At 41.8% G+C, this 20,804-nt stretch overlaps 1 protein-coding gene across 2 annotated transcripts; it reads left to right on the top strand.

Annotated features, from left to right (window-relative positions):
• Positions 1 to 72: 72 nt before the first annotated feature.
• Positions 73 to 19,794, top strand: TTF2 (transcription termination factor 2). 2 transcript variants are annotated; one of them, XM_065829307.2, is made up of 23 exons: positions 73 to 154; positions 245 to 356; positions 596 to 682; positions 1,400 to 1,466; positions 1,921 to 2,895; positions 3,804 to 3,930; positions 5,037 to 5,222; positions 5,456 to 5,613; positions 6,574 to 6,655; positions 6,994 to 7,107; positions 7,617 to 7,767; positions 8,432 to 8,537; positions 9,416 to 9,606; positions 10,377 to 10,530; positions 11,314 to 11,405; positions 12,737 to 12,819; positions 13,294 to 13,433; positions 14,109 to 14,279; positions 14,876 to 14,934; positions 16,005 to 16,158; positions 17,769 to 17,851; positions 18,503 to 18,577; positions 19,386 to 19,794. In XM_065829307.2, exons 1-23 carry the CDS (start codon positions 127 to 129, stop codon positions 19,528 to 19,530), a joined length of 3,540 nt encoding a protein of 1,179 aa, XP_065685379.2. In that variant the 5' UTR covers positions 73 to 126; the 3' UTR covers positions 19,531 to 19,794. The 2 variants fall into 2 exon arrangements, with proteins under 2 accessions (XP_065685379.2, XP_065685378.2); XM_065829306.2 differs by having other exon boundaries at positions 127 to 356.
• Positions 19,795 to 20,804: the final 1,010 nt, after the last annotated feature.

The following is a 20,804-nucleotide window of genomic DNA, read 5'->3' as shown; positions in this document are numbered from 1 at the left end:
GCGGGGAGCAGTGAGCTCATAGCGCAGCGGCGATTGGCTCTACCGACCCTTCGTCCCGCTGCGATTGGACAATCCCGCCGGCGCTCGGCTGGTTTGAAGAGTGGGCGTGGCGGCTGCCGCCCGGCGATGGAGGCTGTGCCGTGCGCGGAGCACGGTGAGGGGCGGCGGGGAGGGGAAGAATGTCCCGGCTGTGCTGGGGGTCCCGGTCCCGACCTGAACGGTTTCTCCTTTCTCTGCCCTGCAGGGTCCCTCTGCTTCCTGAAGACGGGCGTCCGCGATGGCCCTAACAAGGGGAAGAGCTTCTACGTGTGCGGAGCGCAGGGCCCGGCGGCCTGCGGCTTCGTCCTCCCGGCGCCGTAAGTGCAGGGCGGGGGGGTGGCAGGGCCTGCCCGCTGGTGTGCGGCTGGGGAGAGACGCACGGCTCTTTTGAGAGAATCAGTGCCTGTCAACAGTCATAAACTGTTATTTCCTCAGTCATGCGGCCTTTGTGGGGACCTACTTGAGTGTTTTGTCTAAAGTCATCGTTTCTGCTGTTGTTGTGCCCCGGGCACCTTCTCTTGTCTTTGTTCTTCCTCTTTCCCTTCCCTCTTTTCAGCGTTCCTGCTTCTCACTGCTTGATCCATGAGGGGTGCGTGGTGGAGCTGCAGGTGCTGGTCCAGCAGCAGGACAGAGATGAATATCAGTAAGTTCCTCAAGGTGGAAGCAAAGGTTTGTTGTACAGATTTGAATGCTTGGAATTATTTGATGGTGGCTCACTGCCAATTTCCTTCTAGAACTAAAGACGTGCATCCAGCCTGGAGACGTTCACTTGGCATGTTTCAAAATGTTTGCTATTTTTATTAGCAATTATATTCAATGGTAAAAACCAAAGCGATCAGATAATGTTTTGTTTTTAACAGACTTTAACATGGCTCTGTGGCTGGATTTATCCAAGACTCATGATGGTTGCATCGAATTCCAACATTTTGCTTCTGATAAGATTTCTTGCAGCAGTCCTGGTTGGCTGCCAGTTTAAAAAAAGATCACACCCAAGGTTTTTCTGTTCCTGAGGTGTTCTAAAGATGAGGTGGCCTGTGCAGTGGAACTAAAAGAATAGCTGTTGCCTTACACCTTTAAAATCATTGGATGCTTCTAAGGCTCTGAACATAAATTATATTTTTGCTTGAGCAGGGGTTTTATTGCTAAAATTAAAAAATAAGCAACCCGCAACCCTAGGAATCTTTATCTGGGGAATGATGTTTTTTTGAAAAGCTTTGTTGCTAATGTTCATGGCCTTTTGCTATGCAGGGGTCTGCATGAGTGCAGATCAAGAGAACTTGTCTGTGACCTTTTTGGTGCAAAATTCTTAGAGTTCCTTTAGCGGCTCCTGCAGTTCAAATCTTGTTTTATTTTTTGGTAGATTGTTTTACCGATGCCTTGAAAGTAAGTTGAATGGGAAGAAATGGTGTGGAAGTGTCCCGTGGAAGGTATGAATGTTTCAGTTGTATTATGGCATCAGCTTATTCCAGCATGACTCTTCATTCTGTATACTGTAATCACCTCTGAGGCTATGTAGTGGGAGAGCTTGTATTTTCTAGCTGAAAAGTCTATCAGCCTGCTGTCCTTCTGCTGAGGCTTCTCTTGCTCCTCAGACTGTTCTCTGAGTCTGAAAATAAACCTGGGTTTGATCTCTAGCAATCTTCTTTTCTTGAGGGTGGTGCTGTTGGGCCTTGGTCCCCAAAAAACATGGGAATGGCAAAGAAAGTAGAAACCCAGCAGTTTTGTTTTCCTTGTAAAATGTTTATCCTGATACTGTTAAAATGATAGGAAAGATAATGTTAATGGAGAATCAAGTATTGCTTGAGGTTATCAGGTTGTGTGTATAGTTAGCAGGCTTTAATAATTTGTATGTTAACAGTTATTCGCTCGTATATATTGCAGGATCCAAAAGCTACTGAAGTGTCAAAAACCTTAAAACCACAGCCCAACGCAGCACCTCTTTCCAATCCCAGTGGCCAAAGAAATCCATTCAAAGTGATAGACAAGAATTGTGAAGTGTTATCCTGGAAACAAATTAAACAAGGCAACGGAGAGGGAAGTAAAGCGAAAGAAGTAAAAGCAGAGAAAGAGACCATGTTGGTGTCACATAAAGAAAAGAAATCAACTTCTGGTTCCTCCATAGAGAAAGAACCTGTAGAAGGGCTGAAAACTAAAAAGAAGCAGTCCATGGGAAATAGGAGTGACCCAGAACTTAAAGAAAGCACAGCATCTGAATCTAAACTTAGTGTTTCTGAGACTCGGAAGGGGAAAAACACCCTTTGGGAGGAAGAGAAATACGGTGGCAGTGGCAGAGAATCCAAGAAGTCTTCTGAGTGTGTGGAGAAAGAGGCAGGCTGCAGATCAAAGCTCTTTCCACTAAGTCTTGGGAAGCCAAGTACAGGTACTAAGCCTCTGGAGGAGGAGCAGCTTGGAGGGAAGAGCTTAAAAAGCTGTAGGGATAAGGAAACCAGGCAGAAAGAATATGTTGATGGGACGAATGGAGAAGCTAAACCAATGTCTAAAGAAGATGTGATTTCTCCAGCAGGACCACAGTCCACGTTGGCACATGCTGCCCTGCTGGGAGAAGCAGAGGCAGAACCACCCAAGACGCAAATCAGGCCAGGCCCAGGACAGCCTGCTGGCAAAGTCTCTGACAGTGACAGTGATGAAGTTGAATTTGTTTATTCCTCATCCGGTAAAAGTAAACCTGAGAAGTCAGTTGAGGATTTGCAGTCAAGGGAGATTCCTTCAGGAAAATCTGGAAAGAGTATGCAGGGGACATCTTTGTCAGGAGCTGCAGCATCGCATCACATGGAAGGACCCCAGGACCCTAAAGCTCTTCACAACCATCTTGTAGTCCAGCTGAAGCAGAAGAAGGTCATTTATTGCACCTATTATTCCTCTTTGGTTTTGTGTGGTGGTGGTGCTGTTATGTTGTTTGGGTTTTTTTTGGTTCTGTGTTCAGCGTGGCTTCCCTTCCCTGTGACAGGCATCAGAATCAGAATATGATAGCTGCTCACAGCAGAAACTAAAAATATTTGTGTGGTTTATGAAGACAGGGCAAGGGAGGGAATTCAGCCTAGGCACAGTCTAATTCTTTTAAGCTGCGTAGGAGACAATTACCCCTAAGGTAATACAGCCTTCTGCATTTGGGGGTGCTCTGTTTTGACCTGCCTGTCTTTTACTGAGAAAGTAACATGCACAAAAATGAACAGTGCACAGCCAGCTTAATATTTTTAAATAATGTGGCTGCTCCTGGTGGTCTCTTTTGGCCTTGTGCAGTAAGAGTTCTCTAGCTGTGAAAGCTCACACTAAGAGGAAATAAACTACCTGTTTTTTTAAAAAATAATTGCCAATAATGATGTTTCATAGTTTTTATTATAGAAACCCCTGTTTGTCTAGAGCTCAGAACAGAACCTCAAAACAAACAGTCAGAACTGTTGTTCCTGGTAGTGTAGAAATAAATATGCAAGTAGGCTGAGCTTTGGGTGCTTTGAGAGATGTTGAGGTTGCCAAGTCACTTGACTGCCTCTTCATCCTGTTTCATAAAAAGGGGGTGAAGCTGCATCCTTCCATCTCTTCTGAAGTAGACTAATGGTTAGTATATTTTCGGCTGAAAGTCTATTTGAATGGCACTTAAATACTTTTGGAGGTTGTAGAACAGTATCAAAATACAAATTACTATGGCATACGATGAGTGTTCTTAAACTTCTGACTTGATTGTTCTCTGTTGGCAGAGAGCTTGGTAAGCACACTCAGGTTTTGGATTCTTTTTTGTTTGGTAGAGTACATTGGCTACAGTGAACATTCAACTGCTGCCAGATAAAGGGGAGCGGTTATTAAAGCAAGTGCAGGATTTGGAAGCTGCACTCAATGCTCTTAATATTTCAACTGCAGATACTACTGAAAAAGGTAGGGCTCTTTTTTTTATTTTTTTTTTTTTTCAGAGCTTTGCAAAATGGTTTGTTTTACTATCAAGGAAAAATAGCATAAAATTATATATGGCATGTAGCCTGTATAAAACTTGTCTGTTGAGATTCACTGAAGATCTAAAATGTTAGTTGCAAAGTGTGTGTCTGGGAGAAGACAAATGGAACAACTCAAACTTCCTCTGAAGTGTGATGGCTTCCCAAGGGAGTTTCCTCCCATGTTTAGGAACCAGGGCTAATTCTGTTTCCAGCTTACATGACTGAGGCAGGTGTCCCTCTGAGAACTTACCAGTGAAGTGTTGACTTCCTCTTTGTTGCAGTATGGAATCATGCTGCTCATGCATGTTTTGGCTGTTTGGTCTGAATGTTTAAGTTACCAGATCCAAGATAAGCAGCTTTCTGTGTGCCATTCCTGTAAGGTGATTTCCTAATTGTATTAACCAGTATTAATGACCTATAGAAGAGAGGCATTTTGTTGACTTACCTGTAGGATCACCTCAACAGCAGAGTTACTTTGTGATCATAATATCAATTGTGTTCATGAAAAGTTCCAGTTTGAGAACTCGGGAAACTGAAGATCTCTAGCAAAGAAAGAGTAAGTAACACAGGCCACCACACAATGAGCACTCTCAATGTCTTATACTAGATCTAGTTTTAAGGAAGACAGACCTTTTCAGGAAGAAGGTAAAAGCTCAGGGATCTTGGCCCATTCATTCCTGAATGTTTTGATAGATTTTGTGACCAAAGTATTGACAAGAAAGATTAATTTTAAAGGAATAAATATTCTGGGAGCACTGTGCAGAGTTGACCTCTTGTTTGCACTAATCTGATCACAGTTACAGAGTTTGCTGTGTTGGTATAAACCACACACTGAGGCTTGAGGTGAACTGCATTGCCTGTGACGCAGGAGCAGGCTAAGGGCATGCATGTTAGTAGTTGCAGTGGCTCAGCTGATACGGCTGTGCGACTGCTTAATAATATTTTGCAAGCAGACCACTGGGCAAAACGAAGGCCCTTCTCTGGACTGCAATGCCAAGCTCTGAGGTCCACTGAGCAACCTTTTCAACCTGCAATTCCTTTCTTCTTAAGGAGAGGACAGTGCCAGCAGTGGCTGTCGTGAGGAATCTTTGCCTAACTCGTTTGGCAGGCCAGGTGGTACGAAGTTGATAACGCCGCTACCACTCCAGGATCCTACAGTAAGGACCTCTTCAGGCTCACACAGTTGCCCCTCTGCCACTTTGGGTTCCAGTGATTATTGTGGCTATGGTTTTGGAAGTAAGTATGGACAGGGTTTTTTTTAATTAAAGAGAACACTGGTGAGGACTAGTTCTGAAAGAATCCTGCACCTTGTGGATATATATGAGAGTAATAAACTTTTTTTGTTATGATGAGCTGCATATTGCCCCCCAGGGATTTGTAACCACTGAGATCAACCTCTGAGATTAAAGATTTGCTTGGAAAAGTTAGCTTTCTAAACACATCTCATGCATAATACTGTATCTTTCCAGTGAACTCTGGTGTGCAGAATCTGTATGGGGGAAGAATGACAGAAGACCGAATCAGGGCTGTACACAGAGCCACAAGTGAGGCTATTGATCATCTTCACAAATCTCTAGAATCCTGTCCAACAGAGCAGGCAGCAGCTGAAGATCCCTCTGGATTGAAGGTGAGTTGGCCAGGATGAAGGATGTCATGCTGGTGAATGAAGTGTAACATCTGTGTGATACTCTGGAGCATCCTGTGCTTTCACACTTTGAAGTACTTTGAAGTTTTCATCGTGCTGGGAAGAGATGCTCTAATTATTTTCCATCCATGAGAGTTGCTTCAGATTGCCAGTGCTGAGGTTCTACCTTATGGCTGTGGTGTCTTCAGAATATTTAGCGCTTGAATGAGATAGTAGCGCTTCACACAAAGCAACCAACTTGCAGTCATTTGCAGAAGCAGGTCTCTAGTGAGGAACAGACTGAGACCTTTAAAAAAGTGTTGCAGATGGTCAAGTTCATGCAACCCAACAGACTCCAGAGTAGTCTGTTCTGATCTGCCAAAGAGCAGTAATTTACTTATCAGGTGGTGCAGAAACCATAGTTGAGGTTGTGTGCAAGGTATTGGAAGGCGCATACCTCCATGAGATGGTGTGTTGATGTATGTTGTGTCACTTTTTGGATCCTCTTGGGGCCTTTTTGGGGCTGGGAAAGGCTATTTAATGTCTTACGATGACAGCATGTAGTCCCTCTTTCTGTCTTCTGAGAGTCTGTAGGGGTTTTAGACTTGGTGAGAAAAGGGGAAGTGTTCTCAGTCCCTCTCCTTGACATTGATACTTGTGTGAGGTAGGCTTGGGTGGATTTTCCACCTGAAAAAGCTGCCTTTACACTCTCTTAGAGCACTGTGAGGTGCTGGGCTGGTTTGTGTGTAAAGCATTAGCAAGGCTGATCTATGGTACTGCTGACCACCTGTCTGCAGGAGCTGCTTATCTTGGTTGTCCTCATCCATGTGGGAGAAGAACAGGTAGGCAAACTCCTTTAATAAGATTGTAATAGGACAGTTCAACTGGATAATTTGGTACAGGAAGCAGAAGTGGCTGAACTTGCAAGGCGTTGCCTTCAAATCCTCTGTCTCATTCTCTTAGGTTCCACTGCTGCCGCACCAAAAACAGGCGCTCGCGTGGCTGCTCTGGAGAGAGAGTCAGAAGCCATGTGGAGGAATTCTGGGTAAGAAACAGAACAGGAAGGTGAATGTTAGGGGACAGATTTAAGGTGAATATCGGGGGACAGATTTATGGCAGCAATAGTTTGGCACACAACTTACTTGGAGGCCAATAACTAGTCATTTTGTCAGCATGCTGAAGTGGCTTGTTTTTCTGTGCCCTTTGACTGCAGCTATTAGCCCATTATTATTAATAAATCATACCCTGAAACGGTCATATGTGTATTTTTATTTTCAGGGTTCCCCAGGGCAATTTCTGTTGCAGGATTTACCTTGGTGTAGATCTGAGCTAGGGGGGGCTCATTTCTGCAGGTCATCACAACTTCTGTGTGTTTTCTTCCAGCGGATGACATGGGCTTGGGGAAGACTTTAACAATGATTGCTCTTGTTCTGGCCCAGAAGCAGCTGAAGGCAGAGAAAAGAAAGGAGAAGCTGGAACTATGGCTGTCCAAAAATGGTACAGAATTTTTCCATCATACAGTACATACATTATGATGCAGAGCCATTTGGAATACCTAAAGCATCATAGGTTAATGGCTCATAAAACAACAGATTCTATCTGCTCACTTCCCTTCTGTAGGAAAATTCCATTGGCTTAATGTCTACTACATTCCCATGTAACGCCTTTCTCTTGATGAGTGTCATTTGTTCTTCCATTGGATGTGTAGCATTTCCCAACTCATTCTGTGTGGTTCAAAATGGTAACATTTCAGTCTTCTAGAACAGGAAAAAAGAATTTGTTTGGTACTGTATTCTCGAGAGAAATCAGGGTTAGTTCCTGAATTCTAATCTTTCCACGCAGAACTAGCAGTCCCCAAGAATTCAAGGTAGAGATGTGTTCTTCACAAGCTGTGTTCACAGGAAAAGTGGACCAAACTTTTTAGTTGTTGAGACTTTCCAAAACTTCTGTCTGTGATGTAGTTGAATATGAAGACATTGAAACCTGTCTGCACTATTTCCCTGCAGATTCCACTGTTATCTCTTCCCACGGCACTTTAATCATTTGTCCTGCATCTTTGATCCATCACTGGAAGAAAGAGATTGACAGACACGTGGGCTGTGGCAAATTGAGGGTCTATTTGTATCATGGGCCCAACAGAGATAAACATGCAGAGGTGTAAGTATTAAATGATAAACATGACCAGGAAAAGCAAGAAATTGTGGGTATCAGAGTTGAAATTCAGTGACTATAGAATGATGGAAGAATGTGAAACATGGAAGTTTAGTGGATCCAGAAGATCAGATAAATGTCTGTTGTCAAGGTGTATATAGCAAAACCTTGGTGACCTGCTCCCATGCTGAGTGGTTCTGGTGCAGGCTATTGCTGTTCCCAATAACAACAACAACCACAAAAAGTGTACATTCTCTGAAACATCTCTTGCTTGCAGAGGTTGTCAGTGGCAGCTTCTTCTATGCTTGTGCTTTGTGGTTGCATTTTTTTTTCAGCTGTCTGTATAGATGAGAAAATCTTCTGCACTACTTTAGGCCATGCTGAGGAGTATTTCTAGGTGCTAGATTCTAAGCAGTGTTCATCTCACGTGTGTGTTCTGTAGCATTAGTTTTTACTGTTGTCTTGAGCTTGCTCTGTCTACTGCCGGTATCCATAAAATGGGGACAATCTGCCTTTCCTGTTTGACTGCTATGAAGCTCAGTTTTCTGTAAAAGTCTGCATTTTAGCTCTTGCAGAACCATGGTTCTTAAACCTTGAGCAACCTTGTCTGCCTTGCAAAACGAATTTCTCATTTGTTCTTCCTCCTGATTACTACTTTCTTTTTATGCAGGCTCTCTGAATATGATGTTGTTGTCACAACCTACAGCCTGGTCTCCAAGGAGGTTCCCACAAGCAAAGAGGAGGGGGAAGTCCCTGCTGAGGACCATGATGTGGGGGTGAGAAGCCACATTCTTCATAGAGAATTGCCTTAACATTTTAAGGTGTTGCAAACCATTATTGTTTCAAGGAGCACTTTATGCTACAGTGAGCAGCAGGCTGAATAATTTTATTTTTACCTTAAGTCCCCTGTTGAGTTTGCACAATAAAAATAAAGTGATGAGCAAAAGTGCCCTGAAGTGCAGAAAGATAACAAGGAAAAATATCCACAAGAAATCTGTTCTGTAGTAATATAGAATACACTACATTGAATATAGTTGAAGTGTCTTTAAAAGTCATTTTAAGAGTTCAATGAAGAATCTCATACTACTCCTTTTGAGGTGAGACTGTGAAGGAACACTAGAATCTTCTGCTGGTGTTCTTTGCTGAAGCGCCAACATTGCTTTAAACTACCAGAAACCTGCTGCAATCTGGATCTCACTCTTAAAGCAAACAGGCCTTTGAATTTCCTGAAACTTCAAGGTGGCATCTATAAAGAGATCCTGCATTTTAAAGTATGGAATATGCCCTAATAGAATAACTATATGTGTTCCTTTGTCCCAACCTAGCAAAATTTTGCTGATGTGGGATGTGTCTTGGGAAGGAAGAGGCAATAAAATGTTAAAAGCAATAAAAAAGCAAAATATTAGAAATTGTCATCAAGAACAGACAAATGTTATATTCTTTGGCTTATGAACTCTCATGGAAGCTTTGGAGAGATGATTTTTTTTTTTTTTTTTTTTTTACAGCACATCTTACATGACAGTAAGAGCTCAGATTCCTGCTGGATAACACCAGGAAAATGCTTCTTGCTCGAAAAGTATATTTGCTTGTGGCTCTTCAAAGAGCCTAGCAAGGTTATTGTGCTGGGTTATGAACAGTCTGCTTTTTCTTTCAGCGTGGGTCATCTCCCTGCTCCCCTCTGCTCAGGGTCGCTTGGGCTCGGGTTATACTGGATGAAGCTCACAATATTAAAAACCCAAAGGTTCAGACCTCTATAGCTGTGTGCAAACTGAGAGCCAGCGCCCGATGGGCTGTCACCGGGACACCGATACAGAACAACTTGCTGGACATGTACTCTCTCCTGAGGTGAGCTGGCTGCATGTGAACACATGGACAGGGCTTCAGTTCCACTAATTCTTCGCTGCTGAAGTTGCTTCGATGTTTGAGAGGTTTCTAAGTTACGTGGGGTAGCAAGACTGGTTATATTAACACTTCAGGCACTGGATTGCAAAGGCTGTGGCTGAGACATTGTGCAAGGCTGACCATGTGTCTGCTGTTGCGTGCAGCTATTCTGCTTTCAGAGAGGACAAGGGAAATTACTTCACATCTCCTGTGTCTCCAAGATGAATACCCACAAAACCAATTTTAATCATCAGAAGTTTTGTGCCATAATCCTTGTTCCTACCAGGGCAGCCTGGGAGGACCTTATTAAAGAGTGTTGCGCAACAAGGGAATTGATCGAAAGGGTGGAAACTTTGCCCTCTCTAAACAAATGATAAACAAGTTTAAACTCTATGCTCCTCATTGCTGAGAAGAAAAAGTGTGAATATACTCTTTGAGTGCCCTGTGTCTCTTGATGCCATTCATTTGCTGGTGATGTTTGAGACATTAATGAGCAAAGAAGTGATGGGTACAGAACCAGAAAGATGCTTTCACTGTACGTCTAGCGATGGTAAGACTTCTGAGCAAACCACTTATTAGCATCATTACACTGGAAGTCTTTTACTGCTTCTAGCAGTTGTGGCTGAACTGGAAGTGGTTTGTTTCGAATAGAAAGGAATTTGGTTCTAGTCATTCAGGAGTAACTGAGAAACTCTTCTTCCCTTGGTATGATGTCTCCTTCCCTCACATTGTAGGTTTCTACGTTGCTCTCCTTTTGATGAGTACAAGGTGTGGAAGTACCAGGTAGATAACAACACAAAAAAAGGAGGAGAGAGGCTGAGTCTCTTAACCAGGAGCCTCTTATTACGGAGAACTAAGGACCAGCTGGATTCAACTGGCAAGCCCTTGGTAAGAACTTCACCCTCTGCAACTAGGCAATCATTCCATTGCTTCCCTTGGAGCAGCCAGTCAGTTCTATACAAGCGTAAGTTTGTTAATGAGTGGGTTTTCCTGTCTACTGCAGTCTCTTGAGCAAGAGGAGTTGAATGCCTGTGGGATGCTTTGCTTGCTTATCCAGAAAGCCAAAATATAAATAAGAATTTAACCTTTCAGTTATAAATCATATGCAGATGAGAATATGTTATATAATTGCAAGTAGATGTCCACTTAGTGGAAGGTTGGTCTAGGTCTCAGCTAGCCTAGATCTCTAAGAAGCAAAGATCCATGTCAGGTGGATCTTATGCATATTAGGGCATTGCCTTTCTGCATTACTCTTTACAAATAATCCATTAAACCGAGTATTAGATCACTGGTATGTCTGTAAGCCATTAAAAGGTGTAGTTTTGGTGCACTGCCTGATTCTGAATGGGGAGCTTAGAAGCTACTTTTACAATGTGAGAAATGAATCTTCCCATGGTAGTGATGTGCAAGTCAGTACTTAGTTGCTCATGCCTTTTGTTGTCAAATAATTTGGAATAAAGTTTATAATCTTGAATGTTAACCAGACTACTTGGAGTTCTTTGGGTATCTTTATTGTGTCATAATTGCAGTAATATGGATAATTTTAATGAAGAAACAAACAGCTGTCTTCTGAGACTTAGAATATTGTACTAACTGTTGGAACATTGGTGTTTGTGATGCTGTATAAGATTTTTGAACTATAACATCTGATCCTCTCTATTTCTACTTCAGGTATCTCTGCCCCAGCGTAGCACACAGTTGCATAAGTTAAAACTTTCAGAAGAGGAGCAGTCCATGTACAATGTGCTTTTTGCAAGATCCAGGTATGAATGTAGGAAGAGAACAGGATGTTTTGTGGTTTTGTTTCTCCTGATGTGAAAAATCTGAAAGAGACCTCCACTTAGGATGAGAAGAACTTTTGGATTAATTCTTGGTGTTATTTTTTTTCCTTTTCTGACTAACTGTTAAGCATTTTTGAAAATACATTGCTTGTTCTGGCAACAGCTGAAACCACATTACTATTTTTTTGTCTCATGTTCAGGAGCTTTGTATTGTAGCCTTTCATTTAATCTCATTGATTTCAAGAATCCAAAGACTTAGAATTGCAACAGCAGTTTTTAAATTATGATGTGTCGGTACCTGTAAAGGAGATAATTTCTTCTTTGCTCTGGGATATTTATACAATTGGAAATTAGGCTGGCCTCTCCAGATGGCTGTAATGCAAGCCTGTGTCATTTAGTGTTCTTCTAGGTTCTCTTTCAAGAGTGTTGCTGTAAAGAGTTTTCCTTCCTTTTAAATATACATTTAAAGATGTCCTTTTGTTGTGAAGAATGTTATTCATTTGCCCCTGCCCCTGGCTCATATCATACTCAAGGTATTCCAGTAAGCAGACTTGCTTTCTCTTGTGTTTTTCAAAATGGATCTTGGTTCTGATCATATTCAAGTTAAACAAAACTGGGGTATGTTGTGATTGTTTTGTGACTAAATTATTGTCCTGGTTTTGGCTGTGATACCGTTAATTTCTTTGCTGTAGCTAGTGTGGGCTGTACTTTGGATTATAACACAGGGATGGTTTTGACATTGCTGAGCAGTGGTCACATAGAGTCAAGGCCTTATCTGCTTCTCACACCACGCCACCAGCAAGTAGGGAGTGCACAAGAGTTTGGGAGTGGACACAGCTGGGACAGCTGACCCCAGCTGACCAAATAGGTATTCCACACCATATGGCATCATGCTCAATATATAAATTTGGGGAAAGGGAAGTTTGGCATTTTGTCTTCCCAAGCCACCATTCTGTGTGATGAAGCCTGGCTGTCCTGGAGATGGCTGAACACCTGCCTGCAATGGGAAGGAGTGAATGAATCCCTTGCTAGGCTTTGCTGGTGTGTGCAGGGCTTTTGCTTTACCTGTTAAACTGTCTTTATTTCAACCCACAAGTTTTCTCACTTTTACTCTTCTGAGTTTCTCCCCCATCCCACTGAAGGGGAGTGAAGGAGCAGCTGTGTGGGGTTTAGTTGCTGGCTGGGGTTAAACCATGACAATGATTAATGAAACTTTCCTTACCTTAATGCATCATCAGCTTGTTTGCTAAGCTCAGGTCCCTCTTGCCTCTGCTCCTTCTGTAAATCTCAGAGTCTTTGTCTTGTTTTTCCAGGTCAACACTACAATCCTACCTAAAGAGACAAGAGCAGAAAAATGAAGGCAGAGAGAATGCTGGTGCTAACCCCTTTGAGAAAGGTTTGAGCGCACCCTCCCCTGAAAACATTTGCAGAAGTGACTCTTTAAGTGCACAATTAAGGAAGGGGAACAGACCTGGCCACATGGGATCAGGACTTAGAAATTCTTTGGAAAATGTTTTGCTCCTTCCTTGATGTTATGAAGAATCCCACCAGATTATTCCCAGAGTCTGTTCTCACTGTTGTGCCTCTGGGCAAATCTCTTAGCCCTCCTTGGTCTAAAATTCCCTTCTGAAATATAGGTCTAATTGCTCAGAGAAGAGATGTCAGTATGAAGTATGTGGTACTCTGATTTCTGATGTTATTGGAGTTTATTTTTTTTAGAGCGGGATTTGATGTGTTTGTATGTTAAATCAGGTATTTGCTTGCCTGTTGGTTTTTGTCCCTAACTGATGAAACTTTTGCTGGACTTGGCTGGGTAGTGCTTGGAAGTGCCTCTAAGAGTTCCTGATATTTTGTCTCACTTCCTTGGCAGTTGCACAAGAGTTTGGGCTCAGTCAAATGGAATTTCCAGCAGGCTCCCAAAGTGCCTCCCAGGTCTCAAGTACCGTCCATGTCTTGTCCATGTTGTTGAGGCTCCGTCAGTGCTGCTGCCATCTCTCATTACTGAAAGTGGTAATTACATTGTAGTGGTGTGGGGTTTTTTGTGGGGATTTCTTTTATTTTGTGTGAATTAACACACTTTTTAACACCCCTGCATTTCTTAGCTAGGGCTGTATGAACTGAGCCATTTCTAGGACTGTGTGTTTTACAGCCCAAGAGGTTTTAGATGGGCATGCTTCCTACTGAGGACTTCCCCAGCATGACCTATGTGGGCTGTTATGTCTCTAGAAATAGCTTTATTCAGATAAAAAGAAAAATAACTTTAATGACAAAGAAGTCTTGATCTTAATGTAGTCTTGAGAAATAGGCTGATTTTTCCCAAATCCATTGCTGCCATATAAAGCAGCTATAGAATAAGTCCAGATCCAAAGGGAACAGGCAAGGATTTATCATCTTTTTAATCCTGCAATTGTTAAATGCTATGGAAGGAGGAATCTGAGGAGACTGGACCCCAGGGAAGGGCTGAGGTCACGTGGTTTTCCTACACTGCCCTTTCTTGGGGCAGAATAAGGGACCAAAGAGAATGTTGGTCTGACCCAGTACTGTTTCCTAATCATTCTGTCTTCACGTTGCATAGCTTCCTTCAAAGCCATTGTCCTCAGCAGACATCACGCAGACTGTGAATCAGTGCTGAAGTCGATTCAGGGTTGACTCTGATCCCTTATTATATTCCTTTCTTTCCCACAGGCTCTGGACCAAGTTAACTTGAACAGTGAAGGCCTTTCCCTCTCTATTGAGGAACAACTTAGTGCTTTGACCCTATCTGAGCTCCAGACTTCTGATTCCAAGTCAACAGTCTACCTCAATGGCACAGCTTTTAAAGCAGATATCTTTGAAATCACCAGGGAGAGCACCAAGGTATTCTGGTTGTGGCTTTCTTACCTTCTTTAAGAAGCCTGACTTTCAGCACTTCACCTTTTAAATTGTTAATGAATTTTGTCACACCTTGGTAATTGCAGATCAGATAAGTTAGCAGTTTAGGTGAGATCAGGTGAGTAGATTGGTAGTCTGTCTGCTGAAGCCCTTCTGGGAAGACTTTGACTTACCAGGTGTTGGTGGCTACTTCCAATAGAGTTGTGAGTATCTGACTGTGTTGAAAATCCGTTGGTGAAAATCTTGAGCACTGGATTCACAGAAGTTTTCTAATGCATCTGAGGGCATGGTACTTGTGAAGAGCTAGAAAAAATGGGATGGCAAGAGGAGAGCTGGCAATAACTCGGCTTCTTACAGGAAAGTTAGAATCTATAAAAGATGTTCATATTATTTGATTTCTTAATCCTGTTTTCCACGGTGGGAGTGTTCTTAGTAATTACTATTAAAAATATCTTGAAAGTCTGAGCACAGAAGAAATTCCAGTTGAAGAGTTATTTTAATCACTTCCTATTTTCATGAAGAATAGCCAACCATGAGCTGGATTATGACAGCAGACTAACCTTTTTTTTTTTTTCCTGCAGATAGCTCACCTCTTGACTGAACTGAAAACTATTCAAAGTCACTCAGTGTCTCAGAAAAGGTTAGTAAACATGTCCTTTAGTCATAGTGATTGAGAGTAGCATGTCTCTTAACAGCAGCAGAAATAGTATGGTAAAATGGTGGCAGTACTGCAGTAGTTAGAAGCAGATTTTGAGGAAAAAAAAAATCCAAGAAAAAAGAAGGTAGTTTATGATGTAGGTTAGTGTAAACAGAAGGGAATGTGTGAGGAATCTTAGGCCTTGAGGCCCAAGACGACTCTTCTCCAAAAACAGAATTGCGAATCATTTGGTCATGCTGAGAAATATTTGCCCTCAGCTGTGCAACCCATTCCACCACCTAAAAAAAGTGGGGGAGTAAAGCAGTGGTTAAAACTGAACCTGTCTGAGAGAAAGGAATGCATTGATCAGAGGGCCTAAGTGTTGCTGAAGTCCTGCAGCTCTCACTGTACAGATTCTGTCAGTCTTCACAACAGACTGCAGTGTTACAGGGTTTTCTGCTTGTTTTGTTAAACAATGTAGAATGCACTTTCAGTTGTGTGGCTGTGAAGTTGTTATACCTGTGTTGTTATGTTGGGGGTGGGTTGGAAGGGGAAGTTTGGTTCTTGGGCAACTCCAGAGTTGTGCCATATGTAGAAAGCTTTTTTCCCCCAAAGTCTTTTCCAAAAAATATTCCCACCATAAGAATAGAAATACCAACATTACTTTCATTCCCTAGTAAAAAGCTATCAAACAAATTATTGCCTCCAAACTGTTTAATCCAGAAGATGTGGGGAGTGAGAGGCCCAGGAGAATCCAAGTTTGGTGTTGCCATTGATTCATTTTGCAGAAAAAGCTCAAAATTGTAATTGGTAGGCAGCAATGTATAATCCAAAAATAGAGGTGAAAATTATAGACTTAATTGCTCTGAAGTTTCTTGGGTATTAGCCTTTCAGAGCAGATTCTATGACTACACCTACAGGTGAATCTCTTTCTGAATTGGGAAGGGACTTGGCTCCAGTTTGCAGTGGGGAAGAGTGCCTGAATAGCTGTCTCCCCTTGCGTGAGACCCTGCAATAACTGGACTTGCAGTACACAGAGAACTTGCTCTAAACTCCTTTTTCTCCCTCTCCAGTGTTGTTGTCTCTCAGTGGACGAGTATGTTGAAAGTTGTGGCTGTGCACCTCCAGCGACTAGGACTGAAGTATGCAATAGTGGATGGCTCTGTCAATCCTAAACAGAGAATGGATGTGGTAGAAGAGTTCAATAACAATCCCAGGGGGCCTCAGGTATGTAATCAGGGCAGGGAAACAGTTATTAGGGCTGCTATGAGCAGCTGTGATAGCTGACTTAATGATTCCTTTTACTGGCACCACTTTCATTTGGACCTTTAGGTGCTATGATTAGCGGAGAAAGGAGGTAGCTGTAAAAACAAATATGATCTTATAATGGGCAGGGGCAACTGCTAAAATGCTCCTTTTGATATTAACCTTCTATACTGAGATGGTCTGACTCCAAAGCTAGTTCAAAGGTTGTCCAAATCTTTGGTGCATTTTAAGATATTTTTGTCACAGAGAGTAATGTGGAAGATGTCAGGCCAATTAGCTCTATTTAGAACAGGCTGGGCGTTTCCAGCTCACACTTCTCCACTGGAAGTTGTTTCTTTTTGTATGTCACCTGCTTGCCAAGAAGCCCATAAGACTTAATTGCTGTTTTCCAACACATCAGATTTTTTTTTTTTTTTTACCAGACTAATCTTTTAGAGAAGAGAGGATGACAGCTGAATCTGTGAATGTGGCTAGAATTAACAAAAGCATATCTCACCCCTGTATAAAGATAGGAAGATTGGGATCGGTGCGAGAGCAGTCATAGTTATGCACACATCCAAACTAAGGTGACCTTATGTGACTTATTTAACTTTTGAGTTATTGAGGTTTGGAGTGGAGAAGAGTGTATTTAAATACTGATGAACTACAGTGTATTGGCTCTTCTTGAAAACATCTTCTAGTCTGAAATTTTAGCCAAGGGAAGGAAGCTTGCCAGGTGACTAAAGATGTCTGAATCCAAATTAATTGTTCATAGCGATTACTTTCATCTAGACACTGATGTTCCTGTGATTGAGGGAGGACAGGCTGTCTCCTCTGAGGGTGGATCTGTGACTGGAAGGGGAGAATGTGGGGCATTAGCTTGCTTGCTTTGCTGGATTTCTTGAACAAGCTGCTATCTATGAAATAGATACTTCTCCTAACTTAGAAATTAAACAAAGGAAGATTTCTGCCAGCTATATGAATAGCTGACCCCTTTAAACAAGATCAGGATTTTAAGGTACCATACTATGAAACTGAGTAATAAATATATATAGCAAGCATCTCTGCCCTTAGTTGAGTTCTTTTCCTGCTGTACAAGAAATCTTCTCTAAATTTACTCTCTACCCTCATTCCTCCCCAGCTACTCATCTCTTTTAACAACTAGGTTATGTAGAAACAAAGTGAAAGGAGTAGCAGGCCTTTTTACTCCACTTGCTTGTGTTTAAGTAATCATTATTGTTAATTCGGAGTTGGTACTGCTTGATCCCATTGTTGGCAGTAGGCTGTCATCAGATAAGCTGATCATTTGAGTGGGACACAGAGTCTGAACTTTTCAATCCTTTCTGTAGTCCGTAAAAATGTATCAGGGAAATGTATGTGGAATGGTAGGTTGACCTCTCTGAGCCATAACTTCCATGTCCAGGCTTCTGTGCCTCATGAAGTAGCATCTGGTAAGCTCCCAAAAACATAATAAAAATACACATGTAATATAAACGTGATAAACAGGTGCTCTGGTTCAAATTATAATATGGAGTATATGAAGCATTAATTTTCTGGAAACGGGTTCCTTGACTCTCTTTTGGTCTTTGAAGGTAATGTTGGTCTCATTGCTGGCTGGAGGTGTTGGCCTGAACTTGACTGGAGGAAACCATCTCTTTCTTCTCGACATGCACTGGTAAAGAGAAATAGAAGTTGCCTCTCGGGGGATATATGTAGGGCATACTGCTTGTGTTCTCATCACGTGTCTTGTGATGTCTGACGCAACTCAACTGGGTTAGGAGGGAAATATTTAACTGAGAGTATGGGCTAGTGATTAGTTGTAGAAAAGTGCTTTTACTACGACCGTCTTTCAAGACGCTCTGATTTGTCAGTTAAGTGCTCACAACCAAGAAATACAATTCTGTAGGGGTCAAAAAAAAAAGAAGAGAGGAGGATACCAGTGATCCAAAGCAGCAAGTGTGCAGTCTGTATCAGAAAAAGGTACTGGGGTCTTGGCAGACCCTGGCTTAATTTCTTACAATAATGAAAATGGTACAGTAATGCCTCCAGGTAATTTGTCTTGAAACAAATCTATGGTTTTGAGCGTAGTCAGTAATCAGGCACAGGTAGTGTACTTTGGGGTTTTACAAGGCTATGAAAATAGTGCATATGAGCTAATATTTATGTTGACTCTCATTGAAGACAGAATCACTTTTTTTTTTTTTTTTTTAACTAAATGTTGCTAGTTGCAAACTAACGTTGCTGTGGAGGCAGGCAAATGAGGTTGATACCTCACTTATTCCTGAACATGAGCCCTTAAACTTTTTTTTATTTGTTTACCTTACAGGAATCCTGCTCTCGAGGACCAGGCCTGCGACCGCATTTACCGAGTGGGGCAGCAGAAGGATGTTGTGATACACAGGTCAGGATTTTCCTTAGCAGTAAATGAGGCTGTTGCTGCTTGTGTACTGTCTGGCTTGAGTTGGTGAGACAAAGCCTTGGTTTGAGGCTTGTTTCTTAAAGCTAGGCACAAAGTCTAATGGTGGGATTGGGGTTTGAGCCCCAAGATAGAGACCACATGAAAATATTTCTGTGTGGCACTTGCTTGCATGTTGCTGTCCTGATAGCTAGCAGTGCTTTATAGGTTTTCAACCTTTGGTTCAGTGGTAATGCCCTGTTTGTTCCTGAGAATGATTCAGACACAAAAGCATTTCTTTTCTCTTATTGACCTGATTTTTCACCATGCTCCCTAAGCCTGGACCTTTCTAATATCGCTAACATAAACATATAGGGCACTTTTAATAAGTGGCACTTTTAAAAGCTGGCTTTTAGGAAAAGCTGCTGCAATTTTAAGTATGAAATGGCTAGCTTAATGATTGTAAATGCACATAAAATTCAAACAAACAGGAATCTAAAATACTGTTTTGTGTATGATGCTTTTAGTAACGTAGGTGCCACCAATTATCAATCATTACAGGATTTCTGTCCCAGAATTACTGTTGCTTCAGATGACCAAAGTTGAGGCCTAAAGTGCATCAGATTTTTATTTGAAATGTTATAATACCTGGATAGGAGAACAGCTGTTTTCTGTGCACAGGTATAATTTGTCAGTCACATAACAGGCTGTTAATTTTGAGGTTAGATAAGTCTTTGGAAATTTACTGGGGAAGTGCTGATATAATGCTGACATTTTTTCCTAGCAGTTGAGATGATGTGGCTTTTGTTTTTAGGTTTGTCTGTGAAGGAACGGTAGAAGAAAAGATCGTACAGCTCCAGAGGCGGAAGAAAGTTCTTGCCCAGCAGGTGCTGTCAGGCAAAGGGGAGGGCTTCACTAAGCTCACTCTGGCTGACCTCAAAATTCTCTTCGGCATCTAATTATCCTTTACAGTACACAAGAGAGAATGATTTTTATATCTGCAGCTAACTGTGTAGACTTTAACAAAGGACTGCTGTTTTAAGGTGGTCATTTGTTTGGAACAAATAACTCCATTTTTTGATGGTTCCAGGAAGAAAATTCATCAACTTCAGAAATTTGTTTTAATACTAAAATTAGATTGTGTATCCAAATGTTAATAAAGTTATAAATTAAGCTATTGTTTTAAAACACTTTTAAATATTAAAAACAAACATTTGCTTGTTTCTTGGTTTCCTGTGTATGCTTTTTAGTTAGAAAACTTTCCCCTTCAGGACAGGAGAAGCACAGCCAAGTGAAACAAGAACAAGAGAGACAAGCATGAGGTAGGAAACTTCAGAGGTTGAGTGGCGAGGTGTGGTGGGCATGGAGGAAGCAAGAAGAAAAATGTTGAGCATGATGCTATAAGAAGACTGTACAAACTTCAGAATGTATAAGTAACAAAATAAAGGAAGGGCTTAGAGGAACACTTCATTTTCTCTTTTGGTCCTTTGGAGGACTACTTCTATCCAGGTGAAGAAGCATTTCTCTACCCTGCTCAAAGCATTTTTTTCAAGCAGGGAAGTAGATTTGTTATGTTCTTATAAAACAGGACCTGAATTGTTGTGTTCTTCTGAGTATTGGATGGTGTAAGGTTTCCTTGGTGCAGACCTTTTAATGTATAGACTATTCTTCCTCAGAAGATGCTTCCATTTTTGTAATGGTAGATGAGTTGCAAGTCATTGATTAATGGTTTGTGTTCTCTCTCCTGTCAGAAGTGGTATGTGCAAGTGAATGAAGTTTCTAGGCAAGGGGTTTTTTTATTATTATTGGTAGCGTATATTCCCTGCCTCCATCTCCCACTGCTGTGTCCCTGGCCATATCCACTGCATAGTCTGGTTTTCTGTTGATTACGTTATTTTTCTGGGGTTTGATGCAGTTCCCGTAAGCCGTACAAAAAATGAAGGCCTCTTCAGAGTTTATTTCTAATCCTGAGTGGTAAAACATGACAAATTAGTGCTAATAAGAAACTACGTGTTGGTTCCTGTGTGGTCATTCTCCATGGAATGAGATAATAGCATTTGGTAACCTTTTGAGTGAAGGAGACATCTATTTGCAGATCAGTGGTTCCTGCTAGTACAACAGAGTCCTGCCTATGATATGGCCATGTTAGTCACTTCTCTTACCTCTGTTGACATGATGTGGAAGTGAAGCTGTGGGATTATTCCAATTTATTGCACAGACACAGGGGCTATAG

Source organism: Patagioenas fasciata, chromosome 1, assembly GCF_037038585.1.
Source record: "Patagioenas fasciata isolate bPatFas1 chromosome 1, bPatFas1.hap1, whole genome shotgun sequence".
NCBI lineage: Eukaryota > Metazoa > Chordata > Aves > Columbiformes > Columbidae > Patagioenas > Patagioenas fasciata.
Note: the sequence above shows the minus strand (reverse complement) of the source record. Positions and strands in the feature narration are given on the sequence as shown.